We start from the raw sequence: 24,696 nt of genomic DNA, 5'->3' as shown, positions 1-24,696 counted from the left end.
ATAAGTGTGCATGCATGCATTTGACATTTCAATACTGCGTCCCTGTTCTTTTATTTTGACCGGTTGTTCATAATACATGGATATGTTTTACTCTGTCAACATTTACATAGTCCTCGTTCTGCTGTTTGGAAATGTTTTTCACATAATATGCCTGCATGTGCACACGTCTCTTTGGGTTTATGTTTTAATTTCTTTTGACCGACTTCTTTAGGCTCATGTGTGCGCTTTATATCCCCCCCTCCCTTCCAGACTTAAAAATAGAGTTTTCATCACATATTCAAAGATGAGGTCACAGCATTTTTACCGTCCATCCAGCCAAACAAAAGCAACGTGTGCTCAAGTCAAAATAAAGTCAGGACCATACACTTGGTTGATCTTGCATCTGAACAGAATGCCTACTAGGCACCTCCAGTTTTTTTGGTTATTTCCAGCTGGTAAGAGGCCCCCGAGGTAGACCAAGAACATGCTGGAGAGATTATACATCTGGTATAATCTGGCTCTTCCTGGCTCCCCAGAAGAGGGACATCTGGAATACCTCTTTGCCTGCAGCCCCTGCGACCTGGCCCCAGATAAGCAGAAGAGGATGGACGGATTGTACCTCAGAGCATCTTAGAGGATTTCAATTAAGACATTTTACCCTTTTTTTTATCCCGGTGAAAAAAAGCCTTCCTCTGTAATTAGCAGAAGAACACTGATGAAAAACCTTGAATATATTAAACAATGCATTAAAGCAGTGAGTGAACCAGAGCACTTGAGCAGAGTTGGCTCACATGCCTGTGTACTTGTATTGATGAAACCTACTTAGCTTGACTATGTTGGAAAGAGTTGGTTTGTTGTTGGCAGACCAAGTATATACTAAAGCTTCGCCATTAAAGCAGAGAAAATGGTACAAAAAGTGGGTATAAATGAGACACAAGGTAAATGGATATCGCCCTTGCACAGACTACTTCAGAGTGTATGTTGTGTGGGTGTTTGATGTGTTTACACAGAGCCACGAGGACAGGCTGTAAGATTGAAATGCTGCTTTAACCCAAATGCTCCTACTATGAGCAACATTCAACATATTTGTGGCAGATATTGGACTGGGCTTTCTTTTCTCTCTGTAATCTTCTTGTTTCTCTACATTTGTTGAGTTTAAATGTTTTGTACTATATGGGAAAAAGTATGTTTTTGGCAGTTTCTACAACATATCACAGTAGAGGTTTGGTCTTCCTGTTTTTTATTTGACTCTCACATGAGAAGAAAATAGTTTGATGGCAGAACTTTGTGTGCGCAATATAAGAAAATTAAACAATATTATTAAGAACTGTCCTGCGATAGACTGGCGTCCTGTCCAGGGTGTACCCCGCCTCGCGCCCAATGTCAGCTGGGATCGGCTCCAGCACCCTCCGCGACCCCGACCCCGTGATAAGCGGTTGGAAATGAATGAATGAATGATTAAGAACTGTTTTAGATGTCAAAATAGGAGGCAAAATCCAGACCTGCAAACAGGTATCAACCTGGTTACCTGCGGGGGTTATGCAAATCCGACCTGCAGGTCCACAGGCACAATGTAAGTTGTGCTTGAGCTTGAGCACAGCACGGATAGTAGTTTGAAAAAGAAAGTGCTGGTATTTGGAAAAGGAGATTTTGCAGTTGTTCACATAACGCATGTGTTACTCAATTTTGCATAAGACTCCTTTAAAAAGTCTAATTTCTACTCAAAAAGTGTTTAGTGGATACAAATAATGAAAACAAATCTCCAGACTCCTTTAAAAATGACATTTAACAAAAATGTCTGTACGTGCAGTAATTTTAGTATGTTCAGTTTTAATTTAGTTTTGAGACGAAACAAAATGTCATTTTTAAACAGCCATCCACAGCGAAATGCATTAAGATGTTGACATACAAATACAAGGTAATTTTAGATGAGAACAACAAATGTTACCATGGCAACTGTCAACATAGCAACAAGCCTCAAAATACATTGGAGACAATTAAAAGAAAATGATTATGGAATTTTACTGACAAAAAAAAGTATCTACATTTTTAATGTCCAGAAAACAAAAAATCTTCAAAGGATAAAGACAAACTCGGCGTACTCTCCTATTAAAACATACGTTCTTATAAACAAAGAGGAGCATTGTGGGAGGACCCATTTTTATAAACATATACTCTGTTACCAGAAATTGGCTGGAAGTATAGTAGCGCGCTCATGCTGAGCTGTTCCTCTGCACACAAACCTTCACATTCATGCACACAGCAGTCTCTCATTGCACTGTAGATGTGTGGCTCAGCAGCAGCAGCAGACAAACAGAGGGGGGCGAAGGACGGCGCAAGTTAACACAGAGAGAGACAGGCGCTCTCATCAGTGACGGGCTCACCGGCTGCGTGGACAGAGCTGTGGCGCAGGAGGAGAAGGAGAGGTGCAACGGGAGGACACGCTGCCGGAAAAAGCGGAGCGTAAAAGAGGAGCAAAACGCGAGAGACCACAAGAGAGGGAGGAGAGATCACTGAGGGGATAGAAGTCATTTGGAGCAGGGAGAGGAAGCAGGCTGGATGAAGCTGACAAGGACACTGAGGGAAGAAAGTGCACAGAGAAGCCTTCTCTGACGACGGAGAGGAGTGACGGAGTGCGTGCACAAAGTGGAAAAGAAGAGGAGGAGGAGGAGGAGAAGGAGGAGGAGAGGGAGCCTGACAGGAGGTCGAGCCTACAGGGCTTGACTGACACGAGAGCGAAACGGAGGAGGAGGAGCGTGAGGGCAAGTTGATGAATTTGATGTCGGGAGAGTATTTATAGAAGGAGGAGTGGAGACATGAGAGGAATATTGAAATTAAAGATTCTGTGTTTGAGTGGGGGGAATAGAAAGTAGGGAGGAAGAAGAAAAAGAAGAAGTAGAAGAGGAGCGAGAGAAAAGGGGGAGAGATGTTGAGATCAGTGTGTGACGGAAGAGATTATCTCTGGTCTGGTTTCCCGCAGGAAACCGCTGTGAGTGTATGTCCGTGCATGCGCATGAGCGCCTCTTTCTCCATGTGAAAGTGTTTTGTTGCATGTTTCTCACTGTGACTGTGGCGCTGACAAGCAGGTCCACTACAAGATGAAGCTACCCCGTGGTTACCCGCAGGACTTAATGGCACTGGTTCAAGCCAAGTGGGGGGAGAGACAGGGAACAGACCTGTGACATCACGAGGAAGTCGAGGCATCAAAAGTGAGACCGCAAAGTGCGATAGAAAACAAATGAGCTTGGGACGCTTTTGTGAATTGAATTAAAGCTTGTACTTAATAGTGACAAGGAACTGATTGCCTCTTGTTCCCGAACGCCTCTGTGAGCCAGCGAAGCCTGAAAACACACACGCGTAACTCAAAAGAAGAGAAACCACAGCGCTGGATCGAGGCAAGATCTCTTCTAACAGACTGCACCACACCATTTCTCTACATTTCTCTCTCTCGTCTCATTATTTTAATTACCTTCTCCTATTTCTTTCTTTTTTGTCCTCTCTGCTGAGCCCTCTGTATTTTGTATTCTATCCTCCTCTCTCCCTCTCTCTTCCCCTCCCTCTTCCTTTTGCCTTCCCTCTCTCTGTCTCTTCCTCTCTTGTTCACTGTCACAGTAACTGCGGTGGATGCTAAAGTCACTCATGTAGAAGCTACCTTCCTTAGAGCACATTTGCCTAGCTGATTTTTTTCCCCCTTCCACTGCTGAGTCGGACAATTGGAGCAGTCTCAGATCAGAGACAAGGATAGATGACCAACAAGTAGCTGCTGCTGAGTTAATCAGAGCTCCACCAGGATATGAAGGACGGCTTTAAAACACACTGATTTCCTTGGGGGCTCTTGTGGGTACTACGTCTGCATTTAGTACTTTTACAATTAAGACTGCATGGACCTTTAGTATATGTTAAGGCCTAACACTTATCCAGGTGTGGATTACAGTAGTGGATTTATCCTGGAGCTACATGTGGGCCCCAGCCCCTGAGGCCTGGCTTGGAAATGAAGCCTTTCCTGCTGCTGTAGGAGTGCTGTGGGCAGCTATGGCCCTGGAGGGGCGCTGTCTCCGGCGGGGATCCCCAGTTATGATCAGAAAGAGTCGTCAGCGGCGCCCTACAAAGCCAACTCTGGCTCGGGTCACTTCAACTCTGCTATCAAGGACACGCCTGCATGGCCTGAGGCATGTTTGCCTCCCTGGTGGTTCTGTGGGCCGAAGGGCCTTCTGGCTACTGGCCCTGTGCACCTCCCTGGGGCTGCTTTTATCCTGGTCCTCTAACCGCCTACTGCACTGGCTTTCCTTCCCCACACACACACGAGTTCACACAGAGTGGGCCAAAGAACTGGCCTTCCCCACAGTCACTATCTGCAACAACAACCCTATCCGCCTCTACAAGCTCACCAAGAGCGACCTGTATTTCGCCGGCCATTGGCTAGGCCTGCTGCTGGCTAACAGGACAGTGAGGCCCATGGTTCTGGACTTGCTCCAAGAGGACCGTCGGGCCTGGTTCAGGAAGCTGTCGGACTTCAGGCTCTTTCTGCCACCCAGGAACTTTGAGGGAACCAACCTGGAGTTTATGGACAGACTGAGCCACCAACTGGATGAAATGCTCCTCTCGTGCAAATACAGAGGAGAGCCATGTGGCGCTCACAACTTCTCTTCTGTAAGTCCAAATTTCTGCTTTTCTGGAATCTTAATGCCAACGGTGTCTGCACCAGAAACACCAGTCTTTTACTTTCATCTGCTTACATGTTGTCTTTACTGTCAGTTATCCCAGTTTAAACACTAGCTGCAGTGTAAAAGTTGCAAATGCATTACACCATGCTGAAACAACATATTGCTTCATTTCATTATCATTTAGATGGGCACTCAATTGGGCTGTACCTGCATTTATGGCTACGTTATAAGGTTGTAAAAACAAAGTACACAAGCTGCCATAACATCCTGTTATAGCTGACTGTTAAAGCTTCCTTGGTCTTCACGTGTTATTAAATCACCACTAGAGGTCTTGTTAAATGAATGCTTTTGCAACAAAGAAAACAAATGCATTGAGCTTTTGCAGAGTCAGAGTTTGGAAAATCGCATGAATAGTAGCCATGGTCACATATTAATATGGATGAAATGGGCAATGTATGAGCTTGTACCCAGACAAAGCTATGTGTACAAACCCCCAATATCAGAACTGTACAGCCCCCCAAGAGGACTTAACTGCCTCATATCTATCTTCTTATCTGTGTGGGTGGTTGTGGGCTTTGTGGGATTTGTGTGCCCACCCTCCATTCTACGGTCCCCTGGCTCGACTGAACCATGACAGATGTTTACTCTGCGGTAATGCAGAAGCTCTGACTGTCTTTGAAACTTTTTTTTTTGTTATTTCATTTGGGTTTTCTTTTATCTTTGTACTGTGGCCTCTGAATCTGTGACTAACTGAAGCAGAAATGAGACATGGCAGATAGATACTTGTGTGCATGTTGGTCGGTGTGTCACTTTAATTTTTTGCTGTGGAGTTTGTTGACATCAGTTTCACTTTTTAAAGTCCTAATTATCAAGATGTTCATCAAACCCACTTTCTGAATGTATCCCCAATTTGCTGCAGTTGTCCTTCGTTGTATTTGCAATGTAAGTTGTCTTTCATACATTAATACAAAATGCAAACCCACGCACGAGTGATCAAGACAAAACATATGATGCGTGTATATAATGAGTGTGATGAGGAAAATAGCTGACCTTGTATGCAGTTAGGTGCTTAAAGGTGAAATCTATTACTGCATATGTGAAAGAAAATGACTATTTTGGCTCTAAACACATCTGCTCCATGTTTAAGAAATTGCCTAAAGTCACATAATTTGGCTGCTTCCCTGGGGGGTTGAAGAGACTACAAGTTTGAAAGAAAAAAAACTGCTGTTGTGGAGTTGTGAAGAAGTGAAGTTACCAGATATCTGTAGCGCTCTCTATGCTCGATGCGTTCCCCAGCATTAGCTCTCCACACAGACTGATAACCTGCATGCAGCCAAAGCATGCTCAAATGTGATTGGTAGTATACTACTGGGACTACTAACAGAAACATGTCTGCCTCTGCTACCCAAATCTTGTCCTGTTGCTGACAGATTCTATATTCCTATGTAGAATCTGTTAATAGAGATGAGTGTGGTGATTTCTCATGGACCCTGCTCTCTGCCTGTTTTTTTTTGCTTTGTTCTGGTTGTGTCTTGAGATCAACCTTTGTAAAAATGGAGTGGCCAGGTGCCAAATCGTAAGCATGGATCTAAAATGAAGCTATGAAAAAAATCCAATATACGTAGCTAGGCGCAATGCCTGTTGAACAAAGCTGGTTCCAAAGCTAGAGGGAATGTAGGGTTGGCTTCACCCGCTGTAAGATTATGTTCCTAATATGGGTATGTGTACAACAGGATCCAAAGGAAAGTCCATTCTAATGACCCACAGTATTCACAAGTCTCCTGTGTCATCTGCTAATCTCCTTTTGCCTGTTCTTTTATTTGTTTGATGGCGTTGTGTTGCACATTACAGACTCATCATGGCATAACAGGCTTATCTTCATTACAATCAGCACTCATCCAAGTATGAAAGCACTCCCTTCCTTTCACTGAAATGCATTATATAAAATCATATGCTGCACGTTTTTTATTAGTCTATTTTACACGCTCATGGTCAGCGGTTGTATTTGTGTGTACACGATATGGTCAAACTAAAGTTTGTGCTGCTTTCTTTGTTTACTTTGTTCTGTCTGTTTGCCCTCTGTCAGAATCATGACGCGGTGCGTGAGCCCACTGCCATACAAATGAAGGCCTTAATCAGAGCCTAACCCTCAAGCTTGTATCCATTAACAGTGTTTTAAGGCAACCACATTAGTTTGAGTACAGAGAGACATTTCCCTCCTTTGTTGAATTTAGATCTAAGTGCAGCGTGGGGAAGGCTGTGTAGGTTTTGTTGATGGGCCTGCTTTGTTACCTCAATGTTCACAGGTCACTTTTAATGCCAAGGTAATGCATGCATGGGGTGTGTATCCACTATAACAATGAGCATTACCATTGTGGAGCTTGTAATGTGAAATGAATTGACAATGTTAGCCGTTTATGTGGATTTGAGTGTAGTAGCAGTTTTCCCAAGCAGAATGATTTTCTTGCACTCAATGTGTCTGGACACTGTGTAAGAAAGGATCACGCGGCTGATGATGAAGATAAAATTGTCCTTTGAGAACAGCTACTGTGCAAATTCCTGACAACCAATCTGCACAATTGCTTATATGAGTGAATCCAAAGGGGGTGAGACCATGAAGGACAGGGTTGCTGCAGCAGCCGTGTTTATAGTTGTATTTTTGGTATTTACACAGACAGTATATTGGATAGTCTTAGCTTTTCTCTGCAGATCAGAGCCACATTGATGCCCCAGTCCTGCCTGCTTCCTCATATTGCTCTACCTTATAGGAGGTCTTATGCCGTTAACGGGCCCTTGGTGGTTTTGCTAATCTCATTAGCCTGCTGCTGCAAGTTAGCAAAGACTCCCCTAGGCCTTTTCATTATCACTGCATTTAGAGCACTGTCACTCTAAGACCAGAAAGATGCACCAACCAGATTAAACAGGGGATAGGGAATACCCGCACATAGACTTGCAGTTAAATAAACACAAGAATCCTTGCATTACGCGCTGTGTGTGTGTGTACAGATCTGTACACCTGCATGCGTGATTGTCTTGGAGAATAAGTGAGGAATCCACTTTTGAAAGAGGTTGGTTATTACAGGATTAAGAGTGCAGAGGATGCTTCAACTGCAAAGCGGCAGGGGGTGTAATGGGAGGAGAAAGGTGCAGCTAGAGATTGGGAGAGATGATATACTAGAGAAAAGGCATCTGGTTGGGAATACAAATGTGTCCCATAATTCTCGCCAACCTCTTGCAGCCGCAGGATTCCATGTGGTGAATGTGCTTTATCACAGTGAATGGGAACTAGTAGAAGGCTGGCCAATCAATAAATCTATTAGCTTCGTGCTGTAGTTTATGGTGGTCTATTTTGCTCCCACATCGCTGATACTGATATACTCTCAGCTACCGACGGCGTGCCCTAATCCAACAGCAAGGGGAAAGCGTAGCTGGAGTAAGGCGCCAAAGGCCAGGCAAACCGTTCCAACCATTCACAATAAAATGTAAGTGATACCTTATCAAAGCACAGCGAAGTCTCTCTCCACGGGACAGATACACATCTCCCCCTCTCACAGCTCAATCTAGGACTGGATAACTGCTATTGCAATGACAAATTAAACAGTGCTCGGAGTTGGAGAGCAGCACCTAATCACAGGGTGTGAAAAAAGGTGAACCTCTTTGCCTGACCATTGTAATACATCAACTATATCTCCAGAGAAATCTCTGCAGGGCCTTAGTAATGCTGCACTACACTTTTAAAGTGCTTGGCTTGAGCAGGTCTGTATTGTGAATTATATGAGGACTAATGTGTGATTTAGTTTGATTAATGTTTGGCCTTTTTATTAAAGCTTCTGTATCCATTTTTTCTATATAACAATGCATCAAATGTGAAATAACTCACATGTAATGATCCCACAGAGAATTATCACCCGTCTCTGCAGTTCCCCACTGCTGTACAAAATGTCTTTGTGTCTTTCAACTCATCCTCAACTCGGCCCCATCCACATCTTTACTGTTTAGGTTCACTCTCACCAACCTTGAAGCTGTAATAACTTGATGTACGCTGTCTGTCCAACACCAAACAGCAAACAAACAATGGAGCATGTAGCTGGTGGCAGGAGCAAGAAGGAGAATGTATATTTGCCTTCTATCATCAGGAGGCCAAAAATACCACTCCGCATAAACACTGATGTTGCTCTGTGTCTGCTGGATGTGTAAATATGTAACTTATGATGTACTAGTCACCTGTTTTCACCTTGTTTTAGCTGCTTGCAAGTGGCCAAAGTTCATTTCATGCAGGTTTACCTAAATTCCTCTGTGCAGGTAGGTATTTATTCATTCATAGCTTGACATTTACCAGAAAAGATTTATTAAATGCAAAGTCAACTCTAAGGCTGCAGATTAAGAAACAAATGCTTTGCTCTGTTTTTATAATTTTATTCATAATCGCGAAATCCTCTGTGATATTTACCTTTCAGTTTAATTTCCATTTTTTATTCTATTCCTCAGATCTGTCCTGCTGAATTCTGCACATGACACATTTATGAGCCTTCCAATGAAACTGTGGGTCATCAGGAGCCAGGATAGTGGCTGTAACTGCTTTCTTGTGTCAGATTTCACTCTCATCGGCTAAATATTGATGGTCTTTTGATGCAAAGCCCTGCTTTATGAAAGGGTAGCTTTGAAGTTCAACTCTACAGAGGTTCATTGATTAAACATTGACACCGCTTTTCTCTACAGGGTGTGTTTATGGAATATGTTTCAGAGCTGAAAAGGGAAGGTGCATCTACATCATAGATTTTTCCCTGCATTGTTCAGTCAGCCGACGTACATGATCATTGATGTATTCTCAGCTACACCGTCTGCTATTATTCCACAGCTCTAATTATTTGCAGTTCTGCAGTCAGCACTTTGGTATAACGGAAAAATTGGCACCACCTGTTGATGTCTCTCTTCTTCTTACTTCCCATATAAAGACAATGAGGAGACTGACAAAAGGCTCATTTGCAGAGAGCCCAGTGATGCCATCCACAAAGTCTGGTCAATTACCCCTGAGCCTGAAGGGGCTGCTGATTGGCTTTTGAGCACATCTAGGTTATAATGCAGGTCTCTTCTCCCATCGTTTGTCATTGACCTTTTGAGTAGCATTCTGTAAAGTAAGACCATAAGGTATTGATCTGGCTTAGAATAAACAAGAGTGGCAGTCAGGTGGAAGCTGCGCCTCCAACCACAGCAATCTCATTAACAGAGGTGGCCCTGTACTTATCGTGCACAATCCAATTTCCCTCTTCAGAACAAATGGCTCAAGTGGTTCCATGAGCTCCTACTTCCAGCTTATATTAAAAACCATAACAGAGCTGTGCCTTAATATGAACGGAATTGTCGCAGGTCATTGATAAGCCACAGCCCCTGGATGCAGCCAGCAAGCAGGAGCCCATAGCGAACAGTCACCTCAATCTCCCGGTGTAATGCAAGACATGAATGCAGATGAAAAGATTATACATGGTTAGTATTCATAAGGTCACGTCGATGCATAAACCACAGGACGTCTAAAAGGTTAGTGTTTGAAATAGAAAGCTAATAGATGCTGCTCTCTTCCATGAATATAATTAGACGAGGCTGTATCCAGTCTCAAGCACATGAGGGATACGCATAGCAGATGATTTTCATATGCTCTCTTTTTCTAAAGAAGAAAACATTTGTGTGTTGTCGAGTGTGTTCTGCAAGACATAAACGATAGCAGACAACAGAGAAAGTGATTGCGGTATTTGAAAAGTGCGTAAGTACGGTTTGCTCGACCTGAAGTCTCACCATTCATTGTTTTTCCTCACAGCTCATCTCCTCATTACCACACAAGCACATTCTGTACTGAAGATATGCATACTATGCCGACGATGCAAATATATTCTCTCCCTGGGCCTTTGGGCAAAATGTGCCCACCTACAGTGTTGTCTCTGTACCCTATGTGTGTATGTGTGTTAGTTAAAGAGCAGGCGAGTATATAAATGGCGATCAACACGATATAAGAAACAAGCAGCACAATCTCTAACACAAAGTCAACAAGAACTTTGCCAATGGTAATGTCAGCTTCCTCCAGCTTGCTCACCACCTACACTGTAATATTTTGTAATAACTTTAATGGAGTCTTGAAAAAAGAAGATCTAGGACACTGCTCTTACCGCCAATAACTTTTTAATGAAATCAGCTACTTATCTGTGGTTAAATGAGTTTGTCCGTTTCAAGTCAGAAAAATTTAAAGTGTCTAATTAACATATTCAAGAGTTTAATTGACGGATGGTTCATCCAATCAACTGATAAGTATAGCTGCAAAAATGAAACGATTAATTGGCAGTTATTAAAATAATCATTTTGAATTGAATATAAAAGTTAACATTTACTGGTTTCTTTCCTCCTTTACGACAGTTAACTGAATATCTTCGAGTTGAAGACCTCACCTTCAATTGACATTTTTTGACATTTCCTGACATTTTATAGACCGATCCGTAACCCGCCCTAACAGCCCTACTGTGAGGTATGTTTCTGTTTTCAATTAGGCTTTTTCAGATGGTTCTGTTTAACAAACTCTCTGGTGAGTCAGGTTATGCTTTCTTAGCATAGAAACTGTGTTAGCTTATTATCACACGTCCCAAAATGACCACAGTAAGAACTTGCGAGCATTCAAGTTATCAAGACAGTTGAATGAATACATCGTTTGACTTTGAGGATATGGATAAGAACCGTTTAAAAGTTATATTTATTTCTCACTGATCGAAAGCAAAGCAAACCATAATGAAGATACAGACTTTCCCTTTAACAGCTGTGCTTTACTCTTCTCTACTTTTTCCAAGGCATTTCAGCCACAGGCATCATATTGATGGATCAGTACTGTGAAGGCAAACAGAGGTACTGTAGGTGAAGTTAAGATTCATTGTTTGTACCACAGGGAATGAAATTGGCATGGTGAGAAGAAGATGGCTGGCTTGCTGAGGCAGAGGGCAGTGGTGGATGGCAGCCTAGGCTCAACAGGTGGAAGAGGATGAAGGGCTTGAAGGTTTGCAGACAGACAGGCAGCTGGAAGATGATCCTCGGGAGAAAGGAGAGAGATTATCTCAGGCTCAAAATCAACAGAAGGAATTGTTGCTCAGAATAATCCCAATCTACACATTCACAGACTTTGACGTGAGTTCCAGGAAAATCTGCAAGGGCTAAGGGCTGTCCCATTGTCCAATTATCAAGTGCATGAAGGCACTCTGGCAAACATGCTGAGCCCTTTATGCACACTTTTCGTAAGTCGGCTTTTCTGACGACTTTGCCTGAGAGAATGACCCACAATCCACAGCGTTGTGACGTGAAAAACCAGGATAGCATCAGGGAAAGCCTGGAAGCATAAAAAAAATATACTAAAAAAGGAGGACTGACAAAAATGAGAACATTTATAATTTGGCAATTATGTCTCGACGTTCAAATCAGGCAGTTGGTCCCTTGAGTGCATTGGCCAAGAAAAAACCTTATGACCGAAACAGGTTTTCTTGGTAGTGATGTTACTTGCCATTGTGAAGTCTTTTTCATGTTTTTTTTGGCGCTGTTGCTTCCTGGTTTATTCTATTTTTGGGTCATAACCCACTGCCGCGGACTGGGGAGCATGCGCAGACGAGAAACCCGATAGTAACCTGAGGACCCTGTTTACGTGCATGAATAATCCTGAACTGAAGGAGTTCTCTAGGTCTGTTAACCGGGGTAGGAGAACCCAGATTTTACCTGCATTATGGTGTTTACATGGTGTTTAAGAAACCTGGTTATGCCCTTGACCCCACTACAATAGGGTTATTAAACTGAATGTTAATGCACGAGTGTTACGTTAAATTATGTTACCGCAAAGTGCTGTCCCAATCAAATTTATACCATTCAGAGCCCTTGCAGCCTCTTGCACTCAACCACCTCTGACAATAGGCAGCTCTGTAGATGCAAGATTACATGACAAAATGAAGGCTTATATTCATATTCTTATGTTGAAACAACTTAATAACAGAAACACATGTAGTGTAGTTGTTACAGTCTTATACACAGTAACAGTATATTTGAACCTTGTAAAGACACCAGTGCCTTCATCCAGTTTAGATGAATAAAAGTGGTAAGTTGTGTTTACTTAGTGTGTTTGTTGGAGATTTGAATCAAACTCGATGACACCCAAATAATATTTTTAAATCAGTGCTTTTGTTAAATCTGGTCGATATGTTTTTTGGTGGCCATAGCCCATGTGTGAGAAGCACTGCACCTTCACATAAACAACCTGAGTGTTGACCTTACTGCCTGAAGGAAAGTCCAGGGACAGGGACCAGAGCTGGGTCTGTCCACAGGAATTGTTTGGCAGATCAACCAGCAGGCACAGCACTGTCGCTAATATGGGCTTCCCAGCATTTGATACAGGCTCTGTTAGGCTCTCCTCATTGGTGCCCCTTATGATTTAACAGAGCAGCAATCAGCCTACAGCTATTAACAAACATAGACGCACACAAACACACACACACACACACACACACACACACACACATACACTTATAAGATGCAATTAGAGTGTGAAGATAATGTAGCTACCTTCTGTATCACCTGATCTCTTATTCACAGGAGCCCCTATGGCAGTCTAAACTTCTTGTCTTGCTTTTCTCTTCAGTTAAGTGCACTTAATCTGCAGTCTTGTATAAAAGCTTAGTCTCAAAAGCGTTAAGTGGCACGCATACATGGTTTCATTTGCCATTGACAAAAGTTAGATTCCATTTACGAAGTTGTTGAAAATAGCCCAATAACATATTTCCAATGTATAACATACCCCACACTTTTTAGACTTTTCCTTTCACACTGTGTATAAGATTGTCACGGCACTGCAGTCCCCTGCGGTTATTTGAGCTCGCATGGCATATGACCATTTTAGTCTGCATGCGTTCGACCTTTCCAGGGGTGCTTCATTCTCTGTGGCGGGGCATTATGTGGTTTGATGCTGCGTGGGTTGAAGTCCGCAGGGATTATCCCCGCTCTGAAGATGATCAGGTCAAACTGCAGCTTGGCATCAGAAAACACAAGTTCCCAGGCTCTGAGCAAAAGTTGCAGATTCAGCAATGTTGTAGTATTAACCATGCTGTTTGAATCTCCCATCGCTACATCCTCCTCCTTATCAGTTTGGCTCCCTAATATGCATTTCTGACATGCATTACACCAGCATCTGATTTGATCAAAGACTTGTGGATCATAATGGGGTTGGTTTCTGCCACATCAGCTATGTACAGCAAAACGAAATAACCATTTCATGGTATTATTCTTGCTTGTATCAGAGTCATGCACTATTTCACCCAGGAAATGTGCCTGCTGGCTGGATTTTTATGGTTTCTGGTGCTATCTGTCGAAAGCAGATAGTAGTTCCTTTACGCACCACTAGTTTTTGCTCCCAACTTCATAACAGGAAGAAGTCTCAAGGTGAGTGAGAAAGACTGCAGCCATAACCCAGTCTTCCTTTCACTTAATCCCCTAGCTCCCTAAGTCAAGATACAAATGTGTGACAATTCAAATTGGTTGAGATGAAAAATTAATTGTGACTTATTCCTAAGGCTTATAAATTACTTAAATATTAAAAGAAACTTTAAAAAAAATAGTTAAATAGTTACATTTGAGAAGAGGGTTTGGTGTGGTGGTGGAAGGGGTTAGGTTTGCGTTTGCCCTCTTTTTAGTTTATTTAGTTCTTTTTCCTTTTTATCATTTGGCTTTTGCCACTTTGAACCTTCGGTTTTGCATTTTAATATGTCACCATGGTCATATTTTGCTTTTGTTGAATTATACAATGACAGTTTGTCAAAATAAAATGAACATAGCCTTAATTAGACAATCAATTTAGGGTTTTTTTTGGAGGAAAATTAATCATTTAGTAAAATAGTTGATGGAAATAGTTGATGGATTGCAATCTCATTTCGTTCAAAAAACAAAAAACTTGTGGGAATATCAAGCTCAATATCATGAATCGTGAGTTCGGTGTATCGTTACATCCCTACCGTCAACTGTTGCAGTTGTTGACGTTGAAGGACAGCAGAAGCCAATGTACAAAGACTGGAAACGGCAAGTAAGTGTTTGTTCACCCTTGACTCTCACATGGCTGTGCTTCCGTGGAGGAAGCAACAGAATGATACAAGAATTGTATTCTCTTCTCTCTCTATAGTCTTTTTTGGTGTTGTTCACCTTGAAACTTGCTTCCTCTGATAATGCTTTAACACCCATACACTAACACTGCACATACACATGTGGTTCACATTATCGGCATAGACTTCTTTTCTCCTTCTGACTCAAGGAGCCCGGTTCATTCCAAGTGACCCTTGCGGACCTGTTGGTAAGAATGTCGTGTGAATGACATGAATTGGATGTTACTGATGCATATTTTATAGCTTTTCCACATGTCAATAGTCCAGTATTGGATTCTCACCCTGCCCTTTGATCCTTTAGCTTAAGCAGCTTGAGAAAAGAGATATAATGCATGTATTGTGCAGTAAAGATAGCTACAAGTGCATATTTAATCATCCTATACAGTTAAATAGGAGACTTTAGCATGTTGGGATTTTCGGTAAACCTTGAATATTTCATCAGTCTCGCTATAAGACTGAGAGGAGGCCGTCTTGTTCTGGGGGAAGGCTGGGAGGAGTAGAGGCGACAGTGGTTTTGTAAGTCAAAAGGAGAAAAGGTAAATAAGACGGAAACAGAGCGGACAAAGAACATAGCAGCTTGCCAGGTCGAACCTGAACAATATCAAAGAAGGAAAGCTCTCTGAGATCTTGGGGTTCCGTCAATAATTTAACACACTGAATGTCTTGTTGTTGGTGTCTCTCCTTCATGAATAATGGAAACACAGAGCAATTCACAGCTATTCACCGTGTCTACTTGACAGCATTGATTAAGCTTTACCTTCTCACCCATATGCTGTTGCGTATATATAAATATATAAGCATGTGAACATCCATTGTTTACCAATTGTTTATCTACGGTGGATGACAGATTCAGTATTCAGTATATCTACTCAAATGCCAAATACAATACATTAGTACGGAGCCTGGACTGGTGGCTGGAGAGGTGCCAGTTCATCTCCTGGGCACTGCCGAGGTGCTGTTGAGCAAGACACTGAACCCCCAACTGCTCGGGGCGCTGGTCACTGGCAGCCCCCTCGCTCTAACATCTCTCCTTAATTGCAAGTATAGGTCCTGGTTGTGCATGTGTGTATTTCGGGCCTGTGTGTGTAACATGTACAATAATAAGAGTGAAAAAATTGAATTTCTCCTTGTGGGATAAAAATAAAGTAATTCTCCTTCTTACTCAGAAACCAACTTGTACTCATAGTCCAGCCTAACTATATAATATACAGTTTAAACATTTCATGGCAAGCTTATTGGCAATACATAGACTGTTGACATTATTGGTAATGTGGCTTATTGGACAGAGAGAAAATTGCTGGTACAGGCCACTTCCTAGCCCCAGTTCTTTCACCACAGACAGACTTTTTAAAACCAAACGAAATACTCAAAACTGCTTCTGTGGTAGTTCTTGCTACAGTTAGTGTCTCCAGGACCACATTCTGTCATAATGACACACACAGACACCCAAGGTGGAAATAATGCCAGCTGTGCGAGTACCCACAAAATGAGCAGTTAAGCAGTTCCTTGGGCGAAAATGTGTGGACTTTGAAAAAGACACTGCTGATATCTGATCGAGACCCAGCTGGGGTTTTATGCCACCATCACATTAGTTTCTCTATTCAAATCACTACATTAGGCTGCAGCCAATAGAACATAATTTGTTTATGAATATCTTGATATTAATTTGGGGACAACGGCATGGCTGAGTAGCTGGCTTGTAATGTTGGTAAACATACTGTCAAATTGTATTTACTCTTTGAAACTGTACGCAATATATTGACTTGTTGGCATAAGGTTATCTTTATGGATCGCAGCTGAGGGTTCTTTGAGCTTGGCGGACCACTGTAGGTGCCAGGTCGTGACAAAATTTTGATACACGACTTGTCGCGTTGGCGTCAAAATATGCAGAAACGTGGAAGACGAAACATGGTATCAGGTTGTAACTGATATTGGTTGAGTTTGTGTACACGTAGAGTGACCTAGATTAGTTAGTTAAGTTAAAGAAGGTATATTATCATTGACTTAATAATAAGTAAGGTAAAGAAACATTTTAGTGGTTTTAGGGAATATACTGGTGCAGCAATAAGTCCGGGACAAAATGGAGTGAGCAACGTTTTCATTGTATAAGAAACTTAAAGAAGGGTACTAATCATTCCATGTAATAGTCAGACCCTCGGGTGTAAACAGGCCTGTGTAAAAAGATTTTGGATTGCAAAACTCGTGAAAATATAAACTAATCATTATTTTTCTCTGGCAAGTGATCATGGTATGAGGGACCGAATGCTCTTTGAGGTGTCCATTATCAGGAGTTAATGGATTTTGCTGCGTATCAGACAGTTCGGGCCTCCCCATCATCCATTAATTCCTGATACTGAACACCTCATTGGGTATCACCCCTTACGTAAAGCTTACCTTCTCATTCACATAATGAACATTGCAATTCGTCTGCATGAATTTGGTGCTTTTGGTTTTATTGTGTTAACGCCGAAATTGCCTGCTGTAGCACTGTCTGAAAGTTAATTGCTGCTCCCTTAGCACAGCAATTAGAAAGACCTTTATCATTCCTTCCTCACAACTTTCCAACCCCAGACTGACTTTCTGAAGAAACCCACTTTAGTATTGCAGTACAGAAAATGTGCTCCCACACTGCCCTCCTCAGTAAATGAGACCCGGGACTTTTTTTCCTTACAGTGTCCAGACAGAGCTTTTAATCCAGATGAGTGAAACGGGAGATGGGGAGAACATTGCCAAGATGGGTGGAGATGTGAAGTGGGGGAACGAGAGAGCATAGTGGCAAATTGAGCCTGAGAAGCTCATCAGCATTGTATGTCACGTCCTCCTGGCATCATGGGCACAGGTGGCACTGGCTCATTACTCAAACTTCTATGGTCTGTTTTTCATGGGCAAAGGGAAATATGGACTGCTATAATCGCATTCCCTCCTGCGTCATGCAGTATTTGTGTGGGTTAAGATATGTGTGGTAGCAAATAAGAAACTGCTAGAAAAAATGAGGCAACCTCAACTGTTTCAAAGAAAAAACCTCGCCAGAATGGAGAAAACCTCTCATTATAAAAAGTAGAAGTAACAAGGTCCAAATGAATTAAACCTTCATTACAGCTGCAACCTCTCCATCGCTGAGGAAGGTTTTTGCAGACCGTGTAAACAATAAAGGCTACAGTGTTTGAGGGGAAATAAACAAGCAGGTAAAAGTAGAGACAGTATACACAGAAATGAGGCGCGGAGAAGCTCGCTAGACTGGCAGAGATTGGTGTCAGACAGTGTTTGTGCAGTTCTCACTCTCTGTCTCGATTTTCAAGACACGCACACATGGTACAGTGAAGCCCACCATTAGTATTAAAATACATCCCTGCGGGCTAAATATGATATAACACAGGAGCACATATATTATGGTCATGAGAATACATCCACCTAATGTTTAATTGCGGGGTGCAGTCACACAGGTGATAGATTCACACGCAGAAGCAGGCAGTTTACATTCATGACCAGCTCTCTTTGTTGTCAGACTGTAATAATTCTGTCCTGGATATTATATGATCCGTATGTTGGCAGCACTCATAGAAATGTACTCTTAACTCTCTCTGGCTCTGTCCACTGCCAAAGCATGGAGTGCAGTTCCCATATCGTCACCGTCCTCAACAGATGGCATTCTGCTGTCTTTGAAAAGTGTTGAATCTTCTGCAGCAGCAGCAGCAGCAGAAGCAGCAGAAGCAGCAGAAGCAAAGCCCACCATGACTTCCGAGTAAAACGTTTTTACCACATTATTAACTGGTATCACAGAGCTGGTGGACAGCTGATTCACATCTGCATAAAACCCCCAAATTTGAAATTTAGATCCATGCCTACGTGTTACCACTAACAAGTTATTTGTGTAGCAGTCATTTCTTTTTTCGATGTAAAACATATTTGGATTGAGCCCAGCAACTCGACAGAAAACTAATCAGGGAACTACGGCATGCTGTGCATACTGTGTGCATTATGAGTCAAATGGTTTATGTCTCTGACTCATTCAAGGCTTTATCAACATCCAATCCAAATTAAATGTAGATTAAAGAGAAACGCACAGCAGTGGCCTTTTGTTTTCTGTTTTCCACACAGCGCCGGTGTCCTGACATGTCATGACAAACTTGTTAACAAACAGTTTCTTATTAACATACCCAGCATTTACAGAGCAACATTACCATTCCTCTGAGTCATGTTTCTGTCCAGCTGATGAATGGAAGTCTAATATTCTCTCTCTTCTAGATGGTTTTGGTCTCTGTCAAGTCCTGAGGGAGGTATCAGACTCTTTAGCTGCAAAATGCTCCATTATGTTCACCAGCCATTTTTAAAGTGTTAAACACACAGCTTTTCACATTTCACATCATTTAATATATTGTAATTATGAAAAAAAGCCACTTTAATATGACAAATAGTCAAATTAAGGTAGCTAAACCACATTTAGGCTTTAATTTGAATTTGATTGATTACTGTTACCCATATGCAAAAGAGGAGAGAACAGATGTCAATCAATTCATACTTCATCTTGCGTAGTGTACAGGTAATGGATACAAAATTTAAAGTAGGAAAAAAATATTATTGATTGATATTGAAGAACACCTGAGGGCTGAAACGTCATCTGAATTAAAGAGGCGTGCTTATGGTGCCAGCATACTGTAACTTTTTTATATGATATAATGGATAAAACTTTCTCAACGGTATATTTATTGGTTTTCAGTTTTAAAATCATATCAAATTGTAGCGTGCAAAACAGAAAAACACATCAAACTCATACAGCTTCGCTATCCTTATCAATGTGTAACATATTTCTGATAGCATACTGTGTTTGGCATTGGAAGGTGGTAATTATCACAAATTATCACAAATGCTTACCCGCCATTTTCTCCCAGTGTGGACTCTTTTCAGAAGATGTGATAAACAATCCCCAGCATATCTTGGTTCCTGTAGCTTAAGGATCGTGTGCGTCACCTTCCCCTTCCTTCGGTGAGAATATCAATCCCTCTCCCTCGTCACTTCTCCGCTTCCCTTGAGGCACTGTGATTTGCAGATAGAACGGCGGCCCTGACAGCTGTGTTAAGCAGAGGCCTGGCTGTTCTTCTGAAGGACAGGTGCTTCTCACCCCTAGGGGACTGGTTTGCACCAAGGACAGAGAGGGGACATGCAGGAGCCATCCTTACTGATGATGATGATGATGATGACAGCTTTTTAAACTCCTTAACTGAAATGACAAAAAGGCTAGAACACCCCTGGAGCAAAAGTCAGACAGTGAGGACTCGCCAAAGCCTCTACTGGCTTCAACCGACCCTATCAATAGTTTTTGCAGAATCATTCATGACCAGGGGAAAGATTCACCTTTCCAAAGTCAGGCAAAGTGTTAATCTTCCTCTGCCATGTTACCGCTAAGGCAGCATGGAAACCTCACTGGATTACTGTTTTCCCTTCTCCACTTTGCAGTACTCTGTAATGCACCTGCCTATGGTGGTTCAGTACGGACATTTTCTCCTGAGCTCATTATCTCAAAATATTCACCCTTCTGCCAGATGTCAAGGAGCGATGGCTTATCAGCTCCTATTGTGGCTCGGCATTTGACTTGAATTACTCGGGGAGCAGGTATATGTCTTATGATCCTAAATGATGGGAGGTGTGTTTAGATATATGCGAGGTGCATTCAAGATACACTCACATTTTCTTCATCCGTCTTTGAAATAAACTTTCCTAGTCGAAGGATTAAAAGGGGTGCTTGCATAAATTGTAAACCAGAGCTAATAAAACAAACATCAGTGGCTCGATTTCACAGCTCTTTTAGCAGATGGCAGCTGAAAGCAGCTTTGATAGTCCATCATTTGTTGAGGTCATGATTGAATTTTCCACTGATTACATTTGTGCAACAAGAGCTATCTGACTATATTACAAAAGATCATTTTAAAAAACACTAAGTATACAGTACAATGTTTTAATTATGGAGTTGATGAGAACAACTCTAGCACAATGTCCACTCAGTGCTGCAATATTTAGTGGACACAACGTTTCTGTCTTTTCGATCAGGTATATGAGCAGCAACATGACACTTACATACTATATATATATATATATATATATATATATATATATACATACACACAGTATATACATGCTGACTCAATAAACCAACCACCCCATGAGAGGGCTACAGAGCTTGGTTTGGCTAGTGATCAAATCATTTGCATTTATGTGATGTCAGAATTATTGGAAAAATTAGTTCTCACCTAATCCTAACCCTTGATACATAACTTGTTGAGTTGGCCTCATATTATGCATAAAAATTGAGGATGAAACATTGTATTAGGTTGTAATTGAAAGCTGTTTTCCATGTGGAGTGACATAGAGCAGTTAGAAGTTATTTATCATCATTAACCTGATTATAAATCAGATAAAGAACCATTGTAGTGGTGTTTGGGGAATATACCGGTGCAGCAACAAGTCTGGGACAAAACCACTTATATAAATCTTTGACCTGGAAATAAATACTGGAAACAGCGATCATCGGGTTGTTTGAACGCTCTGAGCAATAGAATACAACACGTCTTCTCTGTAGCGTCCATGTTGTTACCACATTACGATTAGCTCGTGAATGCAGCAACATAATCAGGGGCAGAAAATAACATCAATGAGATTTGAAAGATAGAACATGACTCAATATAATGATACCAATGCATCTTAAGTAACCTTTGAGTAACTTTAAAACCACCCGAAATGCAAAACACATTGAGAAGAGCAAGTCAATTTAAGAGAAAAACATAAACATGTCGAAAAGCTATACTTCAATCTGCTCTATCTTAATGCAGTCTCTCATCCACCACCGCTATACACAAAGCAGCTTTCTACCAAAGGTGGCTGCTTATTATGCATGACATCATTGAACCTCGTACCATCCTCCATCCTTTCTAAACTTCAAAAGCACAGTATTTTTCTGCGTTTAATTGCTACAGACATAGTAGGCTACACGGCACGCAGAAGTGTCTGCGGTGATTCTGAAGGGATGTAGTTCAACAGGGAGTGTAAAACAAAACAATAGAGGTGTAAAACAAAACGCTTTTAATCTCACATTTGCAACTCTTTTTTCAAAATATTACTTTTTTAAATTTTTTATTCAAATATGCGACTTCATATTTTGGAATCACTTGTGTTTTCCTCCTTTTTAAAATTGAGAAAATGTTCATTACTGATAGAAAAGAGAGCTGCTGAAGGGTTTGGCAACAAGCTTATATAGTGAAGTACTTAATTTTTTTAGACTGGAAATTCCTCCCTAAAGGCAGCATGAAAATGCTAATTATAATTAAAAAAGGATGCATGATTCTAACATCATTTTTCTTCAGCTCGAATATGAGGTCCACTTGTGAATTGTGCCTGGCAACAGCAAAAACACTGATCTATGTCGGTGTTTATCAGCCACTGACGAATTAAACTTTGATTCAATTTGTGTTTCATTGTGCACGGGCTGCGTTGGAAGTTATTTTCTGCCTCACAATTAGCACAGGAGAAATGACACTTGCAGTCAGTAATGAAGCAGATGAAAAATATGTTGAATGAGCAAACAATTAAAGGTGATGTCAGGAAGTGCAAACTATTAGTTTCTTCCCCTCCGATCCTTAATTACTTGATCGAAGCAGGTGCTGTAATTAAAGGTGTCATCTGTCTCTGGAAGTCACTGCTTCCAGGAAAATACATCCCTTCTTATCCTCGATTAAAAAAAACACATTTCCTTATATCCAGACAGGTAGCAGCATGTATTGGTATACCTATTTCTTACTGTGTATTCACACCAAAGGCGATGGAGGCGATGAAAGCGTCAAGCTGCCATTCAAAATCAATGTAAATGACGCAATGACACGCGATGCCGCTTCGGGCAACAAGTTCTGAGCGATAAGAGCAATGCAATGAAGCGTCTATCGCATCTATTGCCTCATCCCGTGTGTCGCTTGAAGTTGAAAAATTTGAACTTTTCAAGCGACATCGCGTGAAGCTGTGCCGCGACAGCCAATCAGCGTTGAAATTGCGGTAAGCGTCATCAAAGTTCTCTGTGAAACATCCAGGGGCTCACCAGGCTCACCTAAGCCACTATTGTTGCAGTCCTTGGGAAAACCAGACTGTTCATATGGATATAATATAATGGCTATAACTATGAACTGTGGATGGCAGTGACGTGCCTTTAGGCATCTAGTCTGCCGGAAATCCAGGAGAAGAAGAAGAAAGCCGTCAGTGAAGAGTGAAGCATATCCTTGTGTGATTTACCGGAGACCGGACAGCACCTGTACAGCTACGGAGATTAAATCACTGCCTGATCTCACTACAACACACCTACTCTTTTAAGAGCCACACACTTCCTCTGAGAGCTCAATTCTGTACTTTTTAGAAGCATTCCGACCCCTGGTTAGCACTGGCACTACATCCATTTAGCATAACAGTAGAGTAGGCTGAGCTGGGGGTTAGCTTCAGTTAGCTAGCCACCTTGGCTGCTACCTGCGATAGACACGAATGAATCGATGATTAAAAATGTGACAAATCGAGCAAGCGACTCGATTTAACCGCCTCCATCGCTTTTGGTGTGAATGCACGGTTAGGTTAAGGGTCAACCTTTGCCCTCTTTTGCTTTCATTAATGTGTTGTGATTCTGTTTCTCATTTGACCCCTCTGTGTCTTCCCCTTCATCTGTCAGCTAAAGTCAGCATCCAAAACAGTTTGTTTTTGAGCTGTGAATGTATGACAGGTGGTATTTTGTCAGTCGTGTCCAAACATCTCCCCTTGGCCTTCCTATCATGCCAGTGGAGCTGAAGGGCAGGGCATCTCTTCGACCTCCCAGCAGGCCTGTGAAGCTTCGATGCTGGGGCAGGATTGGTGTGCTAAGCTGGTGCTGTCCGCACTCAAGCCTCTCAGGGATACCTTCATAGTGATCAGAGAGAAACTCTGCAGTTATACTGCCACACCCCGGCTGAGCTGATCCAACGTATGATGGTTTGAGAAGGAGGGAGATACAGAGGGGTTGGTTTGTGTGGGTGGAAGGCTGGATGTGGTCATGTGTGAACAGTGCTGTCCATCATTTTAGAAGCCCATTCTGCACCTCAGGATTTACATCCAACGCCAACGTTCAGCGTCAATACAGTAAATAATTTGCCCTTATGTAGCGAGGCTGAAAGTAAGGGTGTTGAGGGTTAGGTTGGTGGGTGTGTAGTATGTTAGATCAGAGCTGAGCATTTGCCTTTTTATAACCACGATCTCTAACCTTAAAAAAAATACTTACACATTTTGAAAACTATGCTTGAGTGTTATATGGCAGAGAGTTCAATGAGATGATTCCTACCACACTCATAGCTGTCTCTTAATTGTAAAAGTACGTGTCCACAGGGGGGCATTTTTGGACGCAAGAGGTCGCTATGCTTCCCAGAATTGAACCCTTGATTGGTGTGCCAACATCTGAGTGAGATGGCTGCACCTGACTGGACCAACGCTTTCACTCGTGGGCTGTCTTGCTCCCTGATTTGTTTAATTCATACAAAAACTGGACTGTGAAGATAACAATCCCATGTTTTACAGGGCTTCATGTAGCAAGCTACCCTCAGACGCCTACCCTGTTTTAAAAAGGTGGTGATTCAAACCTTATGGTCATTTTGGGGGATTTTAAGCATGTTAGCTTGATTCATTTGAAAGCCCAGTTGAGCCTTAGTACCCTGAGGCTGAAAAATGTAGCAGACTTATTGTCTTTGCTGTCTACGCTGAAACAGAATGTGGTATCACTGCGGTGAAAACAAGGCATACTGAGCAGAGGAGTCCTGCAGTTTGTAGTCCTGTAGGGTCGTACTGTACCAAACACAAAACTAAACGAGAGGCTCATCCAGACAACATTGTTATGAAGGTTG

At 42.0% G+C, this 24,696-nt stretch overlaps 1 protein-coding gene across 2 annotated transcripts in view; it reads left to right on the top strand.

The window, feature by feature from the left end:
• asic2 (acid-sensing (proton-gated) ion channel 2) overlaps positions 1 to 24,696 on the top strand; it is a gene marked incomplete at its 5' end in the record, with an annotated part of 352,313 nt that overhangs the window by 224,587 nt on the left and 103,030 nt on the right. The window contains one exon of one of the 2 annotated variants that reach the window (XM_083930593.1): positions 2,909 to 4,629. The exons of the other annotated variant lie outside the window; for it this stretch is intronic. Within the exon in view, the coding sequence (XP_083786719.1) occupies positions 3,937 to 4,629 (693 nt within the window). Of the gene's footprint in view, positions 1 to 2,908; positions 4,630 to 24,696 lie in introns of those variants that run through there. 2 annotated transcript variants of the gene reach the window in all.

This window comes from Echiichthys vipera (assembly GCF_963691815.1).
Source record: "Echiichthys vipera genome assembly, chromosome: 17".
Classification (NCBI taxonomy): Eukaryota; Metazoa; Chordata; class Actinopteri; order Perciformes; family Trachinidae; genus Echiichthys; species Echiichthys vipera.
The sequence above is the reverse complement of the archived record's forward strand: the minus strand, read 5'-3'. Positions and strand labels throughout refer to the sequence as shown.